The sequence below is a fragment of the Perissodus microlepis genome, chromosome 14 (assembly GCF_051167445.1).
Source record: "Perissodus microlepis isolate ML-2025 ecotype Zambia chromosome 14, ASM5116744v1, whole genome shotgun sequence".
NCBI classification, from domain to species: Eukaryota; Metazoa; Chordata; class Actinopteri; order Cichliformes; family Cichlidae; genus Perissodus; species Perissodus microlepis.
In genome coordinates, this window is record NC_140474.1 from 32,147,850 (window position 1) to 32,170,167 (window position 22,318).

Here is a 22,318-nt window from a genome sequence, read left to right on the forward strand (position 1 = left end):
ACACACACACACACACACACACAACTTTCAATTGCTGATTGGTATGTTCGCATGCATTTCCTTGATCTTTGTCACGGGGTCATAAATAATGCCCGTGTATACGCTCAATTCAATGGTGTCATTAAAACTACTCTTAATGAGTCCTCTAGTCAAGGACCAACCACAAATATTCATAGGTTTATTATTACAGTAGTTTAAGCTGCAGGTATATATTTTTTTATGGTTTTTTTGTGTCTTATTTCTCCTCCATGCCAACCACAACACATTTCTTTTCACTCAAAGGGTCATATAAGGCTGCCACAGGTTGATTGGTCTTTATGCATTTATGACATGCTGTTAAATATGACTGACAGCAGGTTAGATTGGAAACGGGTATTATTAGAGTGGAAGAGTTGATTCAAGACTTAGAGGAGCAGACTGCCATCTCGATCGTGGCCATGGCATCCACAAGAAGGTCGTTCCTGGCTCTCTTTCTGTTGGTGGTACTTGGATCATCCATTGCCACAGGTAAGGAAAGAAGGAAAACAAACTTTTGTTTTAGTTTTGTTTTGGGTTTTCTTCTGCTTTGATGTTTTCTAAATCAGATATTGAGTCTGTACATGTGACATTATGTTTGACATGAAACTCCTCTGCAGGTTAGTCCAGGACAAACAGGTTAGTTTGCTGTGTTGTGATGGATTTAAAGTAAAGAACAGTGTGTGATTGGTGATTTGATGGCCAGAGTTGGGTTACATCCAATGTAGCAAAGATAAATTTGAAGTTAGGCTGATGATACTGTTTAGTATAAAGACAGCATAAACAGTGTACTGTCAGTGTAGATAATGGAAATCAGCCAGGAGAACTCATGCTCACATGCATCTGCTCACATCCGTTTGTACAGGGAGTGCAGAATTATTAGGCAAGTTGTATTTTTGAGGAATAATTTTATTATTGAACAACAACCATGTTCTCAATGAACCCAAAAAACTCATTAATAGCAAAGCTGAATGTTTTTGGAAGTAGTTTTTAGTTTGTTTTTAGTTTTAGCTATTTTAGGGGGATATCTGTGTGTGCAGGTGACTATTACTGTGCATAATTATTAGGCAACTTAACAAAAAACAAATATATACCCATTTCAATTATTTATTTTTACCAGTGAAACCAATATAACATCTCCACATTCACAAATATACATTTCTGACATTCAAAGACAAAACAAAAACAAATCAGCGACCAATATAGCCACCTTTCTTTGCAAGGACACTCAAAAGCCTGCCATCCATGGATTCTGTCAGTGTTTTGATCTGTTCACCATCAACATTGCGTGCAGCAGCAACCACAGCCTTCCAGACACTGTTCAGAGAGGTGTACTGTTTTCCCTCCTTGTAAATCTCACATTTGATGATGGACCACAGGTTCTCAATGGGGTCCAGATCAGGTGAACAAGGTGGCCATGTCATTAGTTTTTCTTCTTTTATACCCTTTCTTGCCAGCCACGCTGTGGAGTACTTGGACGCGTGTGATGGAGCATTGTCCTGCATGAAAATCATGTTTTTCTTGAAGGATGCAGACTTCTTCCTGTACCACTGCTTGAAGAAGGTGTCTTCCAGAAACTGGCAGTAGGACTGGGAGTTGAGCTTGACTCCATCCTCAACCCGAAAAGGCCCCACAAGCTCATCTTTGATGATACCAGCCCAAACCAGTACTCCACCTCCACCTTGCTGGCGTCTGAGTTGGACTGGAGCTCTCTGCCCTTTACCAATCCAGCCACGGGCCCATCCATCTGGCCCATCAAGACTCACTCTCATTTCATCAGTCCATAAAACCTTAGAAAAATCAGTCTTGAGATATTTCTTGGCCCAGTCTTGACGTTTCAGCTTGTGTGTCTTGTTCAGTGGTGGTCGTCTTTCAGCCTTTCTTACCTTGGCCATGTCTCTGAGTATTGCACACCTTGTGCTTTTGGGCACTCCAGTGATGTTGCAGCTCTGAAATATGGCCAAACTGGTGACAAGTGGCATGTTGGCAGCTGCACGCTTGACTTTTCTCAGTTCATGGGCAGTTATTTTGCGCCTTGGTTTTTCCACATGCTTCTTGCGACCCTGTTGACTATTTTGAATGAAACGCTTGATTGTTCGATGATCACGCTTCAGAAGCTTTGCAATTTTGAGACTGCTGCATCCCTCTGCAAGATATCTCACTATTTTTGACTTTTCTGAGCCCGTCAAGTCCTTCTTTTGACCCATTTTGCCAAAGGAAAGGAAGTTGCCTAATAATTATGCACACCTGATATAGGGTGTTGATGTCATTAGACCACACCCCTTCTCATTACAGAGATGCACATCACCTAATATGCTTAATTGGTAGTAGGCTTTCGAGCCTATAGAGCTTGGAGTAAGACAACATGCATGAAGAGGATGATGTGGACAAAATACTCATTTGCCTAATAATTCTGCACTCCCTGTATATTCACAAAGAGCAGCAGTGTCCCAGATCAGCTGATCACAGCCTGTACACAAAGATAAATACTGGAGCACTTAATAGAAATTACTTATGTTATTTTATTATTACATTAATATAGCACAATGTTTAGCTTTGGATAAAAATAGCTGAAGTATCTGTACTTCTACTTAAGTACTGAATGTGTGTACTTTTGCCACATCTGGCTCAAACCTTATCCTATGTCACTTTATTTACCAATATCTTACACTTTGCTGACCATTCAGCTCATAAGTCTTTTTGTGTCACAGGATAGTTTGACTGATTTTCAGCTTTTACATTTAAGCAACTGTTTGCTGTATTGTAACCAGTGTGGGAACACTTCAGCTAGTGAGTAAATCGGTTAATCAATATTTGCTTCAGGACTTCCTGTTCTACCCACTGGCCATTGTCTATGCACAGAGACACATTTTAAAAAGTGAATAAAAACCTCAACTCTTGACAGATAACAGCCTCTGCATGTTCTTCATCTAATGCTTCCATTGTTTTACATTTACCGAACCTCAGGGCTCACACATCAAGCCAAACACACACAGTCTTTAAATGTCATTTCAATCGTGTTCGGCATTTACACTACAAATGGCTGTTCAACTGCGTTCACCATGTACAAAATCAACAATAAGCACTATAACCTTCAACTGAAAACCTTTCAGTGCTTCAGTGATATTTCCTGAATTAACTGCTCCACTGCGTTCAGACTTTACACATCAGCTGACATGCCCACTTCATCTGCTTTCATTTAAATGTTTCAGCTGAAGTTCATTTTAATTGTAAGTGAATCAATACCTGCGTTTAATCAAAAACCAGTTCCACTGTTTCCATCTTAAGCTTGCATTTCATTTACGTTTCAAATGCACATTCATTCTGCTGCCTTCAAATGCTGATGAACCAAACAGTACACCCTTTGTTTCGACCTTTAACACTGTTCAAACCCTTTCAGATTTCAGCTCTTTACCTTTAAACAAAAACCTTGAACTGCTCCTAACCCAGAACTTCTATTGGTAGCACACAACAAGTAGACCACTTGTCCTTGTATTAGTGTTTCCATTGTCCTTTCTTTCAGTATGGGTATTTGAGTGCCACTTCAACCAGAACTTCATTTTTTTTCTTCCAGTGTTACAGCTGCAGAAATTCACCCACAAGCAAAAACGCACCTCTTCATAACACAGGCTCTCCCCCCCCCCCATTCCTTCACTCTGCAGCTTTTACACAAACTATTAGATTTGGAGGTCTTTTTACGATAACATCAGAGTGACTGAAAATGTTGAGTTTGATGTATGATTCTCCGTTTTTAACCTAAGAATCAAACTTCTTCTCTATTTAAAAGCTTTAAAACTCCATCATCCACCAATTCTGAGGCCCTTTCTCGTCTCCCTTTGGGCTCTGTCTTTACCCTCTTTTCACTTTCCCTTTTTTCTTCTTAATGATGTCTCACCTTCCACCCTTCCTTTCATGGTCCCCGGTTGTTTTTTGACAGGAGCTTCCAAACTTTCCAAGTCAGCACTTTGAGTGCAGATGGAGTTGCGCAAAACTCCCCGTTATCAGCAATCACTGTGAATTAATGGACTACTGTATCAGAATAACTGTTTAACAGGATACAGAGATGTACTGCAGTAGATAAGAGAGCATTAAAGTGAGGTGTGACAGCTGTTGCTGCGAACAAACACTGCAGTAAACACACATTCAAGAGTTTCTTTCCAAAACACTGCTCACAGTGATCTCTGCAGGATGTGCCGAACAAGGCTTTGATTGTGATCTGTGGAATTTTAGGCGGCCGTTTTCTCCAAGTTTAAAGTTACACCTGAAGTGAGATACTGATTTCCTGCAGGAACATGTTGCGCTATAAACACTTTCACATTCAGGAACTCGTGCGAAGCATCTTAGATAAAACTGTAATTATGCTACAGTTCAAAGGTTTAGAACTTTGCTATATGGAAAACATATTTCAAGGTCAAACTAAATTAACTTGATCAGAAATTTGTAAATAACAAAGATTGTGGATCTATAATCATTATGTGTTTATTATGTCTTTTAACTGCATCTGTACTTTGGAGCCCGTTTTTAGAGAGCCTCACTCCTGTTCTAAAGACACATTGTAATACTCAATTAAAAAACGGATTAAACATTTAAAAATCCATTCTGTAATTATGTTAGTACATATTAAAATTATTCTGCTGACTTAATAAGTAATACTTTTATCTAGCTGAGTACCTGGAGCATTAACATCGGTAGATTACAAGCCCAGAATGGTCTAAATTCATCAAAGTATTCTTGTTTGATGAAAAGAAGGCCATTTGAAAACCTCAACATTATGTATTATTCACTCCACAGAACAACACAAACTGAGTCGAACCAGGAGAAAGTTTCAGCTTGAACCTGATTGTGCTGCTTTGTTAACTACATCACACACTGTTGTATGAAACATCAGTGTTTTGGCAGTTTCTTACAGTCAATAGGCTTTATTGCTTAATAGCCGGATGAGTCAGAGAATAAAACTCTTATTAAGAAAGGTGTTTTTAGACTACAGGGTGGGCCATTTATATGGATACACCGTAATAACATGGGAATGGTTGGTGATATTAAAGTCCTGTTTGTGGCACATTAATATGTGAGGGGGCAAACTCCTCAAGATGGGTGGTGACCATGGTGGCCATTTAGAAGTCGGCCATCTTGGATACAACTTTTGTTTTTTCAATAGGAAGAGGGCCATGTGACACATCAAACTTATTGGTGATGTCACAAGAAAAACAATGGTGTGCTTGGTTTCAATGTAACTTTATTCTTTCATGAGTTATTTACAAGTTTCTGACCACTTATAAAATGTGTTCAATGTGCTGCCCATTGTGTTGGATTGTCAATGCAACCCTCTTCTCCCACTCTTCACACACTGATAGCAACACCGCAGGAGAAATGCCAGCACAGGCATCCAGTATCCGTAGTTTCAGGTGCTGCACATCTCGTATCTTCACACCATAGACAATTGCCTTCAGATGACCCCAAAGATAAAAGTCTAAGGGGGTCAGATCGGGAGACCTTGGGGGCCATTCAACTGGCCCACGACGACCAATCCACTTTCCAGGAAACTGTTCATCTAGGAATGCTCGGACCTGGCACCCATAATGTGGTGGTGCACCATCTTGCTGGAAAAACTCAGGGATTGTGCCAGCTTCAGTGCATAAAGAGGGAAACACATCATCATGTAGCAATTTCAAATATCCAGTGGCCTTGAGGTTTCCATTGATGAAGAATGGAGCCACTATCGTTGTACCCCATATACCACACCAAACCATCACTTTTGTTGTTCCAACAGTCTTGGAGGATCCATCCAATGTGGGTTAGTGTCAGACCAATAGCGGTGGTTTTGTTTGTTAACTTCACCATTCACATCAAAGTTTGCCTCATCACTGAACAAAATCTTCTGCGTGAACTGAGGGTCCTGTTCCAATTTTTGTTTTGCCCATTCTGCAAATTCTGTGCGCCGATCTGGGTCATCCTCGTTGAGATGCTGCAGTAGCTGGAGTTTGTAAGGGTGCCATTTGTAAGTAGCTAATATCCGCCGAAGGGATGTTCGACTAATTCCACTCTCCAGTGACATGCGGTGAGTGCTACACTGTGGGCTCTTGCTGAATGAAGCTAGGACAGCCACTGAGTTTTCTTCATTAGTGACAGTTTTCTTGCATCCACATTTTGGCAAATCCAACACTGAACCAGCTTCATGAAACTTAGCAAGCAGTTTGCTAACTGTAGCATGGGAGATGGGTGGTCTCGTAGGGTGTCTTGCATTGAAATCTGCTGCAATGACCCGGTTACTGCGTTCACCAGATATCAACACAATTTCGATCCGCTCCTCACGTGTTAACCTCTTCGACATCTCAATGGCTGTGAACAAAGAGACACCTGTAAATAACTCATGAAAGAATAAAGTTACATTGAAACCAAGCACACCATTGTTTTTCTTGTGACATTACTAATAAGTTTGATGTGTCACATGGCCCTCTTCCTATTGAAAAACAAAAGTTGTATCCAAGATGGCCGACTTCTAAATGGCCACCATGGTCACCACCCATCTTGAGGAGTTTGCCCCCTCACATATTAATGTGCCACAAACAGGACTTTAATATCACCAACCATTCCCATGTTATTACGGTGTATCCATATAAATGGCCCACCCTGTATAATGAAACACATATAGGCTCCAAACATTTACTCTCCAGACATAAACTGTCTTTAAGCAGCAGCTTCATCTATAGTTATCAGTTACCCTTTTAATATAATGAATGTGAACTGCTTAAAAGGCCCCTCTATGTGCCCATATATCTCCAATTTAAAGGTAATGAGTGATTACTGAGTAATTATTATGGTATGTACAATTTAGCTTCACTTTTTTCTGTTTTCTGCTGTCCGCTCCATCTCTGGTTTATTTCAGTGTACTTACTTCAGTTGTGAGAACACTTTGAATTTCCAGCTACAGTGGGAAATGCTAAGTGTTATATCACAGTTTTGTCTGAAAGCAACCGGTATCTTGCTTTCAGACCGGTATCTTCTCTTACATATTGAACTCCAATATGTAAGAGAAGCTTCAATAAAAGTTAAGCTGGTGCTTGTGTTGAGTGCATATTTTTGTTTGAACTGATGTTTTAAACACCACTCTGACTCCTGTGTTTGCCTTAAGTTGAGGAAGAGAACTCAGAGTTCTGGAGGTCACAGGCGAGGAAGACACTGCAGGCAGCACTAGACAGGAAGCTGAACACCAACGTTGCCAAGAACATCCTGTTTTTCCTTGGAGATGGTAGGTTACACAACACTGTCAATCCTTTGCACGAATATCATTAGACAGCCTCACTCGGCTGAACAGTTAAAACAAGCAGAATAAGTAAAGAGTGCTTGAATTACTTTTTTATATACATAGATCATTTCAGGCATTGTCTGCTCTGTTTGCTCAGCCACCAATTTACAGCATAGAAAACAAATATTTTAAAGGAAAACAAGAAGATGCAGGAGGGAGTTATTTGTGTTTATCAAAGCTACAGTGTGTGAACTTGTGTCTGTGGGCCTCAGGTATGGGACTCACAACCCTCACAGCAGCTCGTATTCTCAAGGGACAGCTGGAGAACCAGCCAGGGGAGGAGACAGTGATGACCATGGACACCTTCCCCAATGTGGGGCTGGCCAAGGTACACACACACACACACACACACACACACGCACACACACACACATACATAATTATAATACAAAAAGAGGAACCCATGGTACCATATAGCTGCTGCGCCAGCCACAGTACAACTATGGGTGCTCCCAAGTGTGACATGTGATGAAGTCATTTAAGTATATGCATCATCCTCTATCTTTAGATCAGTGGTTTCAAACATAAGGCCCGGGGGCCAGAATCAGCCTGACACAGACTCTGGCCCACTTGCACAGCTTTAGAAAAATGAAGAAAGGAATTTGGGACTTTTGAGTGTATTTTCATTAGTTTTAACACTTTATCTTTACTGACCTCGCCCATGGGCCATTTATGCTACCCCAAAGTAATTAGGTAGCAGATTAAGAAAAAGAAGAAAATTAAGAAAAGACAGAACAGAAAAGTTCCTATTTTTTCACTTTTTTCTGTGAGATATCAAAAAAAAGACTTTCTGATTTATAATTACAGAAGATTAAATGAGCTGCCAGAAGTTTTTCTGTAATTTTACTCATTGATTTCTTACAGTTTAAGCCAAAAGAGTTGGGGTGACAGATTTCTTTCATTTACTGCATCAGCATTTTTTTATTATGTAGAAAAACTGAAATGTCCTGTTGAAATCGCACTTCTTTTTCTTATATTAAGATATCTCAATGATTAATTCTATAATTAAACTTTTTTTTACACTGACAGAAAGAGGAATTTCACTGGTCACAATGGAAATTAGTCTGACATCCCTATTTTAGATTTTCAGTACTGAATATGAATGCAATCAGCCCTGTAGGCACACAGTTTCTGTGTGAGGGGCCTTATGTCAGACTGGTCTCATAGTAACTAATATATATTATTAAACTAATGTATTTCAGTTGGAACTTGTGTCTACAGCACGTGTTTTGGAAAGCCTTTAGCAGGCAGCTGTAACTCTTCTAACCAGAAATACAAGCCTGTAACTTGTTAGACTTAATGCCTTACCCTAAATAATAACATAAACTAATACAATATTTTATGTTAAAAACATATTAAAAATAAAACAACTTAAGCAGAAAACGCTGTCACATGTATTGCTCAAACTGTGGACTTTCACGTGAGTGACAAAAGGGGCTTTTCTACCTCTTAAAAATGGAGGATATTAATTTCAGGGAGATGGATCAAAAATCAATGACAGGAAAGGTAAGGATAGGAAAATAGTGTGTAGGAACATTAAAAACAAAAAATAGCCTTTGTTGTCAGACAAACATCTATTGTGCCATAGAAAATTAGTGTACCATAACCTTCTTTAAAAGAAACTAGAGTAGACAATTGTATATTCTTCTGTAATTTTATATACACATACAATGGCAATAAATGGCTATTCTATAGCAAAACGAGCCACAGTGTATGAATTTTAACTGTTAATTGTAAAGCTAGCTATGAACCATGGCTAGTCTTAGCTACAGCTAAGCCAGCTGTTTTCTGTCTGTAACTGGAAAAATATCCTTGTTAAAGGACCATTTGTTTCTAATTTAAGATGATCACTGTTCACTAAAGCCTCATCAGAAATGCTCTCAGTGGAAGGGTGGAAGAAACCATTCTTGGGGAAGGGAAATGGGAAAAAAAAGTTAAGCTATGCCAAATTATACAAGACCTGGACTGAAAATCAGTGGTAACAGATATGGAGTCCAAATTTGAAACTTTTAATTTAAATTATCTTCAGTATCTACGGTGGTGTATTTTAACAAGGTTAGGAGAGGGTATAACAGTGGAGGTTCTTTTATGTTACAGGGCTGGATTTCAACCAGTGGTGTTGGGAATGTTGTCAAAATCTATCAAATTATTTGCACAAAAGAGTACCATCAGATTGTGATTTACCATAGAATACCATACAATAAAGATTGATTGGTAATGGCTTTACTTTCGAGCATGATAACAATCCCAAACGCATTATCAATGCAGTAAAAACATACCTGGATAGACAAACACATCCAGGTATGTTTTTACATAAACATGTATGTAAAAACATACCTGGATGTCCCACTCCAGGTCCCACTCTGCTTCTGCAACATTACAGAAGCAGAGTGGGACAATTGGTAGAAAAGGGAACATAAGCTTGCCTGAGACAGTTCAGGCTGTGTGGAAGAATAAAGGTGGTCATATTAAAAATTGAATTTCAAGTTCATCAGTTTTTTAAAACCTTTTTGCCTTATTTTAAATGTTTGCACGTTTTAATAAATATAAAGATGTGAAAAATGGCTCAAGCACAGTAGCACTGAAAACTGAATTTCAAATACTTCAGTGGGGTGCAATGAAACCATGACTCACAAAAGGAAGAGTTCTACGTGCCTACAGAAGAGGGAAAATTACTTTGAACCCTTTCATTTTTTAAATATCTCCAGATGCCCACTTACTCTGGCACCACCACACAACCCTAGGAGTAAAGGGAGCTTGATGAGACAAGACTGAAAATATTTACACCACTTATTTCACACGTCATTAAAGTTTAAAAGCTTTTTGCCGAGCAGTATATTTTATTTAAGCTTTCCTTTGTGTATGTGTGTGTGTACTGTGCAGACCTACAGTGTGGACTTCCAGGTTGCAGACAGCGCAGCCACAGCCACAGCCTATCTGTGTGGGGTGAAAACCAACCTGAACGTCGTTGGAGTGAATGCGGCGGGTCGCAACGGAGTATGCAGAACTCAGAAGGGCAACGAGGTGACGTCCATCTTGAAGTGGGCCAAAGATGCTGGTGAGCCACTGAAGACAAGAAATGTCATTAACTGAATCTTTAAAAATAATTTTTTCATCTGTAGACTAAAACTCCAAGCAGTAGTAGTGGAGTATTAGTACATCCTTTAATGCCCAAATGTATAAAGATTGCAGCACAAAACCTGAGGAAAAAGTGGGCAAATTTAAAATTCACCTATTTATTCTGACCATGTCAACAAACGTGCTAATATTTTTGGACTTCTCGCCTTCATCAGAGCATGACAATAGTCATGTGTATGCAGCAGTTCGGATGCTAACTGTGTCAAAGAGTCAAAAGACGACAGAACTATACTATTTGTTTTTAATCATTATCATACCAAAAAGCTTACTTTACTGCAGTTAGTTGAATGTGTCAAATGAAAAAAAAGAAACATAAGATGGCTAGCTATTCTGAATGTTTGAAACATAAATTGGGGAGGAAAAAAGTTTTATGCTGTGCTCCGTGAAGCTTATTTGAATTGGAAAAACTGTTGAGCCAGTCAGAGCTTTGTAAGTGAAATTAAAAAAAGGTTACGCCATATTTTTTATGCCAGAGGCGGAAAAATGGAAACAGAAACATTTGCATAAAAATGACAAAATGTGGATGATGAGAACCGCAAAGCAGAGCATAAAAACATTTAAATTAGCATTTTTATTCAATTGACATGCTTCAGAAAACACTGCTGCAGCTTTTTTGTTGACGGGTAATTCAGCGGCGGAGACGACATTTAGTGGCAGATGATTGTAAATGTAAGAAAATACCTTTAAATGAGAATTTAACTGATGTTTAAAAACAAGATGCCACAAGATTAAAGCGAAAAAAGCCCATAAAATTTCACCATAATGCTTACATGATGTATAATAATGAGCAAATGATTTATAAAACAGACTAATGGTAATGGTGATATTCAGCAGATGGCAATAGGCTCATGTGAACAAGTGCAACTCATTGCTGCACAGATGACACTCAGAGGATAAGAATTTAAAAGATGCCGTGATTGAAGCAACAAATGGGATTGTGTGACTCTTGTACAAAGAGCAGGCAGATACCTGACATGGCCCTGCGTGTCACATTTAGGTTCTAGCTTCTGTCAAAAGAAAATCCCCCAGGTCTTACACGGCCTCAACAAAACCTGATTTTACAGCTGAGCGCTCTGCTGTGAGCTGCAGTGCCCTGTCAGAGTGGTATTACAGGGGCCACCGGGGAGCAGGGAGCAACAGCAGCTCGCAGCCTCAGGTTCCACCACAGCATAATCTACTACACAGGAAAGCACCTTGACTGTTATCGTGTTCCAGTGTTATCAGCAGCCATAAATATCTCATGACACGCACACAGGCAGAGTGTGATGGCCATGACCCCAGCGCTATGCCAAAGACCGATGCTCAGGTGTGCGAATGTTGCCGAGAACCAGTTTTTTGAAGACGCTTCTATTTAATGTTGTAAAAAACATTTTGGAAACGGTCGTGTCCTTCCACGCAGTTTCTAGCAGCAAGGTACAGCTGGAGCCCGGCACCTCTTGAGATAACTCTGAGACATCACGGGAGGCTTTTTCTTCACTGATATCTTTGCTTTTTTCTCTTAAGTAATAACCCTGCACAATTAAAATTACATATTAGCTGGAGTTTTATTTTATTCATTCAAGTCTAGAAAACTATGTCAAAATTCCCCTCTAAACCCCATGGTGAAGTGTCAAAGTGAGGCTCAGTGCTCACATTTGACAGCCTGCAAGCATATTTCTTTCATTTTTGAAAAATCGCTCTAACAATTAGCTGTCCTAATTGTTTGGATTAATTGCCTGTGGATTGGCTAATTGTTTAATCAACCATTTGCTGCCGCCTACAGTGCACATTACAGACTGTTATGTCTTTAATGACTTTTGAGTTTCAGCACACTTTTTCCAAGTGAGCATAAAGAACTTTGATCCCTCTGGTACATGACAGAGATTTGTAATCTCACATCACCACTTCATGAAGCCATGAGTATCTGTGTCTGATAATTTGCCGTCACATCACTCATCTTGCAGCTATCACACTGAGACTGCAATCTTAAACTTTGAATGTCTGTCAGATGAAGGATAAGTAAGTACTAAAAGGACAATAAGTACTGTATCTACTAGACTTCACACCAAGATAACTTTTGCATTCAGAGTTGAGAAAGTTTTTGACTAACGACTAATGACTTTTCTTCCTGCTCACAGAGTATTCATACATGGAGCAGAGTGCTTTTTGTTAACCTGTGTTAAGCAGGAAGCTACTGTGTTTACGTTGCAGGCAAGTCTGTGGGCATCGTAACAACCACGAGGGTGCAACACGCCACCCCAGCAGGCAGCTACGCCCACAGTGCCAGCAGGACGTGGTACAGTGATGCCGATATGCCTGATTCTGCCAAGACGGACGGCTGCACGGATATCTCATTCCAGCTCATCAACAACACAGACATTGATGTACGCTTCTGTTTTTAACAGTATATATTGAACTTTTCAACGGCTGAATTTGATTTAAATGTTCGCGCGTGTGTGTGTGTGTTTTCAGGTGATCATTGGCGGCGGTAGAAAGTACATGACCCCTACTGGTACCAAGGACCCTGAATACCCCACAGACTACAGTTCAAACGGTGAAAGAAAGGATGGGCGTGACCTGATCAAAGAGTGGCAGAACTTAAAAACTGGGAAGGTAAAACACCTCTGCTCATAATAACAGGTAGAAGTAAGAAGTAGGATGAGGTGTGAAATCAGAAGACCTAAAAACCTGTACATATACAGTCATCTTAAAAAGATAGGACACCCTCTTTCAATTTACAGTTTTATGTGTCAGGACATAATAAAAATCTTAAAAGTAGATAAATACAACATCAGTTAATCAATAACACATGACATATTATACTGTGTGATTATTGATTGCATAACAACTGAACCCAAATGCAGAATACTTTGGTATACAGAGGATTTCACAGTTAACTCCATGACTGGAAGGTACCCAGGTCTTACTGCTACACAAATCCAAATCATGACCCCTCTACCACCATGCTTGACAGTTGGTGTGAGGTGATGATATGCTGCTTTTGGTTTTATCCAAATGCGGTGCTGTGAAAAATCTCCACTTTGGTCCCATCTGACCAACAGACATTGTTCCAGAAGTCTTGTTTGTACAGATGCAGCTTTACAAACCTGAGCTGGGCTGCTATGTTGTTTTTAGAGAGAAGAGGTTTTCTCCTGGCAAACTTGTTTTGTCATGAACTTTACTATTTTTGGTGAGGGTGTGCTTAGTTTGTCACACACTGTTTTGGCCTTTTGACTTAAATTTCTGTTGCATAAATAATGAAACGGTACAATATGTCAAGTTCTCATTAAAATTTGAATTTATTGTAAGACCTGCTGAGGACTGGATGAGTTTTATTTTGACCTGATATGTTTAAAGAGGGTCCAGTTGTGTGACTGATCTTATCAGTGTCTGCATCTGACTGTAATGGAGACAGTTAACATTATAAGGTATCAGGGAGTTTTTGTTTAAACTTTATTCGCCAAAAGATACCAGAGGTGAATGTATTACAAAATGAATATTCTGCTATTTTTCCATAAGAAACGTGATTACTTGCATCATATAAGTACAGAAACCTGGTGCAGGTTTCATAGTTAGAACAGTTAAGTGTCCTTTACTTTGCACACAAAGCGGCTTCCTTCTGTTTGCCAGTGAGTCATACAGTGACTAATAACAAGCACAACCACTTTTGGTATTCTGCTTCCACTCTCCATGGTTATATGTATTCCTGTGTGTTACAGGTTGCCCACTATGTGTGGAATAAAGCAGATTTTGACGCTGTTGACCCTGAAACCACTGACTACCTCATGGGTATGTTTTTTTCTCTTTTGCCCCTTCCTTTGCTCCCTCATGCATTCCCCTGTTGCTTAAGAGCTACATTCACATGTAACTAGACATTTAATAGAAATGTGGTTTCCAATTAATAAAATATCCTGCTAATGAATTTAATTGCTAAAAAATTTGCATGTGCAGACTGGAGCGGTGGTGGAGTCAGGCATCAACATGGTTGTGCGTCACTTATTTTTTGAGTTTGGACTTTTGTTTTTATTTGAGGTTTATGTATCCAAATTATTTGTTTAGGGTTATTAAAAGGTCTATAATAAAGTAATACCTTAACCTTAGGAGCTTTTCTTTTTGTGTTCAGACTTCATAATTTAGTGACTCAGTTAACTAAGTGTACATAATATTAACCCTCTGGAGTCAACAGTCGCCAGTGCGTCCAAATCACATGATGGATTTAAGAAAACTCTGACTGCAAAATGCAGTCTCGCTGACTCCGTTTCAACTTGGGCCAACTGTGCTCTGCTTTTTTCTCTTGGATTTCCCACTCTTTTCTCAATCAACACTGTTTTTGTTTTTTTCATTTTGTTCCATTCGAAAAAAGGATTTTATAAAATGATTCTCAAATCCAAATATTACTTTACCAAAAAGTCCAGCAAGAACATCCAGGCGACACTGAAAAAGCAGCTCAACACTGGGCCAACTTTCATTTTTTAACTATTTTTCAGCAAATATTAGACAGTGAGAAAAAATGGTAGACTCTGATTCAGTTGAAATGTTTGCTGGGTTTTAGCTCTGTTTCAGAAAATGCTCCAATATATTTTTTCAGTACCAGGTGCTGTCAGTAAACTTTTGGTATTTGACGGTGTGTAGGAAGTGTAGGGATCCAGTCATTGTGCTTTTTGTGGACTGAGGGCTTGCTTGCTGCTATATTTTGGGTTTTCTCCTGCTGTGTGGTTAATCAGTTCCTGTGTGCTGAAAATAATGGTAATAGTAGTAGGAGGAAAATAGGACTTTCCTTGCCACTACACCCCCACTGATCACTGATAAATATAGCGCAGTTTTCCTTTCTCCTCTCCAGCTCTGTTCGAACCTGGTGATCTCCGCTACGAGGAGGAGAGGGACCCGAGCATGGATCCGTCCATCATCGAGACCACAGAAAAGGCCATCCGCATCCTACAGAAAAACCCTAAAGGCTTCTTCCTGTTAGTGGAGGGTGAGGACAGCAGCTTCATCTGTTTTCTACACATTCCCATCACTCGATCCAACAAACACTGGATAAAAAATTCCTGTGAGAGGACTAAAAATAGAAGGATCAGTTAAATTGCATAATAATCATACCCAACCAGCCCAAGTGACAGTTATATATAATTAACTAAGTAATTGTTGTTTGCTGAAATATTAGTATGCGTACAACATAGGTGCTTGGGTGGGATAAATTGATCTTTGTGCCATAGTGACAACATTGGCTCAGAGCACGGTGTGTACCTGCTGTTGACACTGATTCTGCATACAGCTCAATGAGTTTGCCGCAGTGTGTGCTGATGGTGTGTTTCCGTTCCACGCGGCTGCCTCTCTGGCCTCCTTGTCTATCTCTCTTTTAATCTGAGGCAGCTGCCTGGGGACTCCACGGTGCCACTGAGTGTCTTCACAATGACTTTAAAAATAAGAGGCAAATATATAAATAGAAGCGGACATGTGGTGCGCCCAATCACTGACAGCTCGCTGAGATCACAACTTATTAGCCGGGGTCTACTTTACTTTCCAATATAGCCGGTGGAGAGGACAGGAGCGGGAGATGTGCTAATGCAGAAAAAATAATCACCCACTCTCTCTTCAGAAAAGGTTCAACTCTGAAATGTACCTGCTACCAGGGGGAAAATATACAGACTGTATAACTCATTCAAATAATAGTTAACTGTTTCCTTGCAAGGTGTTTGGATGTTTATTAGGACTAAATATAACCTTTCAAAGTTTATTTTAAGTCTTCTGGGCAAGTGCAGCTCAAGTCGTTTGATGCTGATGAGACTTTAATCCAGTGATTTGTGGATTTTGCAAACTGTTCTTGGGAATCAGTGAGTGGAAACTGTAATCTCCTAATGTCCAGGGTTACTGCCTTTGCACAACGCACATGTAAAATTTGTGTGAATATTGAGAGCTTAAAAAATAATTTTCAGATTCACCTGTAAATAATGCAGCTATTCACACTGACCACTGGACAAATTTAGGCATTAATTTTTTCTGATATTTTGGATCCGAATAGACAGATCTGACCAATCAGATTGGTCAGATCATCAATCTTTTGGCACACACATAGATCATCATTGCTTTATTTTGACTTTGTTTGTTTCCCAGTGCATTTTTGGAAAATACATTTTTTGAAAAAAATGCTTTCGTTGTGTATATACATCACATATACATTAAATAAAAGTACTACATGAACTGTTTAGGAATTATGGCCACTTTATGTAGGAGATTTTTTTTTAAATTATGCTGGTTTTTCCAATTATTTCTGTGCTCCTAAAACCAAGACCAGAACTCTCCGTCATGTTTAACCACTTCCTTCCTTGTGTTTACAGGTGGGCGTATTGACCAGGCTCACCATGCTGGGCGGGCCTCCATGGCCCTGCATGAGGCGGTTGCTTTTGACCGTGCTATCGCTAAGGGCCTCGAACTCACCAAAGAGCATGAAACTCTCACTGTAGTGATGGCTGACCACTCTCAGCCTCTTACCTTCAATGGCTTCCCCTTTCGTGGGAACAGCATTCTGGGTAATTATTAACAGAACTGCAATTCATTCATCTAAAAAAAAAAAAATCCTGCTGAAAAAAATGCTTAAAAAGAATTTAGGATTTTCTTTAATCGTCAGTGTATCAGTAAGTTAAGCTTTCTCCACAATTCTTTCTTTTTCCCCCCCTCAAACCTTTACTCTGTGCCTCCATTCCCCCCTCCAGGTGTGTTTAGCCACTATGACAATAGACACCTGCGGCAGCATTTGTGCCTGTTGTGTGTGTGTGTGTGTGTGTGTGTGTGTGCGATGCCTCTTAGTGCCTGTATCCTCACAGCTTCAGTGTGCTTCTGCCACCAGCAGCTTGACATTTCATCTGCTGTCTCTCCCTGCAATTACAGCCAGGGTAAACACACATTACTGGCAGCCTTTCTCCTGCTTGCCTTTCTATTTCAGTCCCCTGCTTTCTCCCTCTTCTGTCTTCCATTTACCATCTACAACACTGATGACACCGTCTCTTCTACCTTTTTTCCTTCTAAGTTCTCAATCTCTTTCACCAGTTAATCTCCCTTTAAAGGGCTTTCCTATTGATCTTATGTGCTCCTTACCTCTTCAACTCTCTCTCCTCTTGCTCACTTTTCTGTTTTATTTAAGGTTTTAGACCTGAAAGATGTCCTTTTTTTCATAAAATACAGTTTGACTTACCACAGAATAAAATTTTTTACAGATGTATATAATAAAGATGAAGAGTAGCTGAGTCCCTTTTAGGTGCATCACTCAAGTGGTTAACTATTAAACTGTGTATCTACTCAGTAGATATTTTTTCCAAAAATGTATCAGCTCCAGAAACAAAACATGTGGAAATCATAACCCCTCCACCTGCTGTGTTTGGTTTTCTCCAAATGTGGTGCTGTGCATTTTAGTCAGACATCTCCACTTTGATCTCGCCTGTCCAAAGGACATTGTTCCAGATCTTTAGTTTGTTCAGACACAACTTAACAAAGCTCAGCTGCTGTCATTTTCTTTTTATTAAAAATAGGTTTTCTGCTGGTAATTCTTCCAATCAGGCATACTTATGAAGTCTTTTTCTGATTGTACTGTCATCAACTTTGAATACTAAGGTCTGAAGAGGTGAGATGTAGTTCTTGAGCTTTCTTCTTATTTTTGTTATTTTTAATTTCTGTGACGATTGCTGTCTGAACTCAGGGTGAATTTCCTGGGAAAATGGACAACTGTCTTGAATATTTTCCACTTGTGAATAATCTTTCTCACTGTAGAAGATGGACCTCTGTCATGGTGTGCTGTGTGCAGGCAGGAGAACAGGACCCAAACGCTGGACTCACAGTGAACTAAAAGAGGCAGCTTTATTCCACTGTGGCAGAAACTCCAAACATAAACTCACAAAAACAGACCTAAACTGAAAACACAAAGCTAATATCAAACACTAGGAAAACCCAAAGACGAGAGACTGGGCGCACAAAAGAAAACCACACAGCAAGTTGAGGCTGCGACGCGATGCTGAACACTGGAGGACACACATACTATAAATACACATGAGGGAACGAGGAACAGGTGGGAACACAGCCGGGAGAAATTAGAGCTAACGAGACAGAGGAAACAAACTAGAACACTGACATAAGACATAAACCTTCAAAATAAAACAGGAAATCCACAGACTCAACTCAGAGACAACTCCGACAAAGAACGGAGGGAACACAGAGTACAGGGACCAGAGTGACATCAGGAGCAGAGGAATACACAAGCTAAGAAACACAGAACAGAAACCCAAAACACCAGTAGTCATAAACCATGAACCAAAAGGAAAACAGACTAATAAACAACAATACAAAATCAAGACACTGGGCCACTGACCCAGGACCGTAACGACTTCAAATAGTTTAGAAATGACTTTGTAACCCAGATTGATGAGCAGAAATGATCTCTCAAAGATCATTGCTGATGTCTATCCTCCATGACGTTGTGGTAACGCACACCCGAATGCTTCAGACCAGCAAATTTCCCAAACTGCTTTCATTTAGGTCGACCGAGGAATGAAATATGCAGCCTGTTGTACTGAAATCGCACACAAAGATTGTGATAAATTTGAGGTCTAGAATCATGCCAACATTGGTGTCGTGTCTACTGTAACTAGTATGCAAGCTGGAGCAAAAGCAAGCTGGAGCAAAGTAATAAGTCAATATGTAGTAAGATGATCCCAAAAGGTACTGATGGCACACACAACACTGAGGAATGGAGTTCAATGACTCCTCTTTATGAAAGTGAAGTCCAGCAGACAGTGAAGGGCAGCCTGTGCCAGACGTCTGTCAGTCAAAACAGCTACGCCTCTGACTGCAGTATTCAGATGGATGAGCTCTGCAAAAACCCACTCTCACTACAATCTGTAATTGGGAAAGGGAAAACCTATCCAGAGGAAAACTGTCCACAGAGTTGCCAAGAGTAGACAGAGAAAGCCAAAAACATTTTTTTGTTAGAATGTTTCACTGTTCTAACAAAAAAAATGTTTCATCCTCAAGGAACTGCTGCTGTTTGGGACTTTGTTTCTCAGGCCTGGAGGCTGCTCCTCCTTCTCTCCATTTGTTACCAGTCATATTATCACTGTACTGTATCACTATCAGTCTTCAGAGTCTGTATTGATTGATCTGTGGTCGTGTCATGCTTTTCACACCTTTGCGCTCCCTCTTTCCTTTTCCTTTTTTACCCTCTTCCTCCTCCTCCCAGCGGTGCAGCAGTGCAGCATTGATTAATGTGACTCTGAAACTCTGAGCTCTTCATCAGCGGGGAGACTCGCCAGGCTAATGGCTCATCTGGAGAGAAACGCTGAGATCGTCAACAAGCTCTAGACCTCCCACAGCACCCTTGGGATCAAGCAATCCCTCCTCGCACTTGTGTTTGTGTGCGCATGATGTGTGTTTTTGTTTGTTTAGCACTCCGAGGCAGAAAGAAACAGCAGAAAAAAATAGAAAGATAAATCAAAAATAATGTTTGTGTCTTCCAGGTAAATCTCCACTGTGGGCAAGTGACATGTTGCCTTATACCACGCTCATGTACGGCAATGGACCCGGGCACAAAATCGTTAATGGCGCACGCCCTGACATCCGCAATGTTGACACCAGTAAGACCCAGTCATTACTTCGTTGTTTCACAGAATTCACTATGTTAGATCTACTACCAAGCTCCAGTCAGGCGCTGATATCATTCATCAAACCAGTTTTAAGTGTAAATGGGATCTAATGTTCTTTGAAAGGACTAATCATTTGTACTCTATCCTTATCTTCTCCAGAATCTAAAGACTACATCCAGCAGGCAGCTGTCCCCGTAGATACAACAACCCACAGTGGAGAGGATGTGGCAGTGCTGGCCCGTGGACCCATGGCCCACCTCTTCCAGGGTGTCAACGAGCAGAACTATATTGCCCATGCCATGGGCTACGCTGCCTGCGTGGGTGCTGACCTAAGGCACTGTGAGGGGCAGACTACACCACCTTTGGTTCACAGAACCCTTGAATATAACAAGAACGGGGCCGGAGCAGTTAGTGCCTCAGCAGCTTTGCTCGGTAACTTCCTGAGCGTGCTGTTGGCCATCACAGTCCTCATGTAAGATCATTTTCTTTGCTGATCTGATCTGCAGTCAGAGGTCAGCATCATAAAACAGTGCGAATGGGTTCAGTGATTTGCTCAAGGACACTTCAACACGGATGTGCACTAGTGTGGTTTCTTGCACCAGGGTTATCTTGCAGCCTGCAAAGCGTCGTGATCGGACAGAGTGAATCAAGTCACAGAAATCATTAACTGACACGAGGACTGTCACTCCCGCAGTGACTGTAAAGAATTATGAAATGTAAGCTCAGCAAGCGTCTACACTGGCAGTCTGTTGAATCCCTGGGCTATACCAATAAAGCAGTCCTTTCCTACAGAGTTGGCTTGCCAGTTTATTGATATAAATTATTTAAACATACCAACGATCTCATTTGTTGACATTTTTGGCTTTATCAGAATGACAAATCTTCATTATCTGACCTTGTTTCCACAGTAAAACAAAGAAAAACAATCCCTCTGCCACATTTACATACACACGAGTGAAAGCTTTAAGAACAAAGTGAACAAAGCTGATATTTTTTGCATTATGTTTCACATTTTTAAACGTGCTACGGATCATAACTGGCAGCATAATTAAAGAAACAAGTCTACATTTTGGCAAAATGTGCTAAATGGCATCCTTGCTAAAGGAGTCAGATGAATTTGTGTAGAGGCTAAAACAAAACAAACAAACAACAAAAACAAACACATTACTGAAACTAGCCTTGCTATCAGCCTTAGTGCTAAGCTAATGAAATCTTCTGCTGACTTTAGCTTCTCTCATCTAATTCTTGGCTGAAAGAGGAAACATGTATATCTCTTAAAAATATGAAACTGTTCCTTTCACCTAAGTTCATATTTGTGACAAATGATCCATACATGTATTTACTGAAACTTCGAAATAAAATGGTTATTTTGCACTTTGCAAGCACTTTCTGTGAAATAAAAAATGGACCGTGATGTTACTCATTGTTGAGTGAGCTTCTGTCTAACTAACATGAATTTGGGTTTGATGAGCGACAGTGGAGTGGACAGGTGGAGCTATCTAAGAACTCTAGGAACGCTGCATGCTCATATAGTAGCAATTTGCCAGTCGTGATGGGATTTCCGGCTCTTTTTAGAGAACCGGCTCTTTTGGCTCGGCTCACTAAAAAGAGCTTTGGCTTTTGGCTCCCAACCAACTCTTCAGGTTGTTTTGTTGCTTTAATGAATTTATTATTAACAACAATATAAAATTATGCACAAAAGGAATTACTAATGTAAAAAAAAGTGGTTTTATTTATCTATGTTTATATATAAATATATACGGTGGCCCCTAGAGACAAAACACATACAAACTCCAAAGCACATTTCTAGCGTTAACTGAACTTCCAAAACAGAGCTACTTAAATTACACAATTGAAAGCATGTGTGTGTTGTTTGTGTATTTATACACAAGCACTCATATATATTCAAATAATTTTAAAAAATGTTCATTTACCTGTTACTACCACACACCAAATCTGGTCGTTGGTACTTGCTGGCTTATGTAGCCACGAGGTAACAAAAGCTCAACACTGCGCCTAGCATCCTGAAGCACTTCTGTTGTGTTTTGTACGTGCTTCGGGGTTTGTATGTGCTTCTGAGTTGGTGCTTTGTGTCTAGGGGCCACCGTAAATATACTTTTATTTATTCACTCCACATAAAATGTAAAAAATAAATCATATAATACAAAAACCAACTATTCACATTTCAACTTTTAACAATTTAAATTTCCAGCTTTTTCATTTTAAACAAATTTAAAGTGAAACAACACAA

The 22,318-nt window shown here is 39.9% G+C and overlaps 1 protein-coding gene across 1 annotated transcript; it reads left to right on the top strand.

Annotated features, from left to right (window-relative positions):
• The first annotated feature begins 437 nt into the window (after positions 1-437).
• alp3 (alkaline phosphatase 3) lies at positions 438-21,241 on the top strand. Its single transcript, XM_084950748.1, has 11 exons — positions 438-507; positions 7,148-7,264; positions 7,534-7,649; positions 10,205-10,379; positions 12,650-12,822; positions 12,911-13,051; positions 14,158-14,227; positions 15,279-15,413; positions 16,777-16,968; positions 19,942-20,058; positions 20,227-21,241. Exons 1-11 carry the CDS (start codon positions 438-440, stop codon positions 20,541-20,543), a joined length of 1,623 nt encoding a protein of 540 aa, XP_084806874.1. The 3' UTR covers positions 20,544-21,241.
• The last annotated feature ends 1,077 nt before the right edge of the window (positions 21,242-22,318 follow it).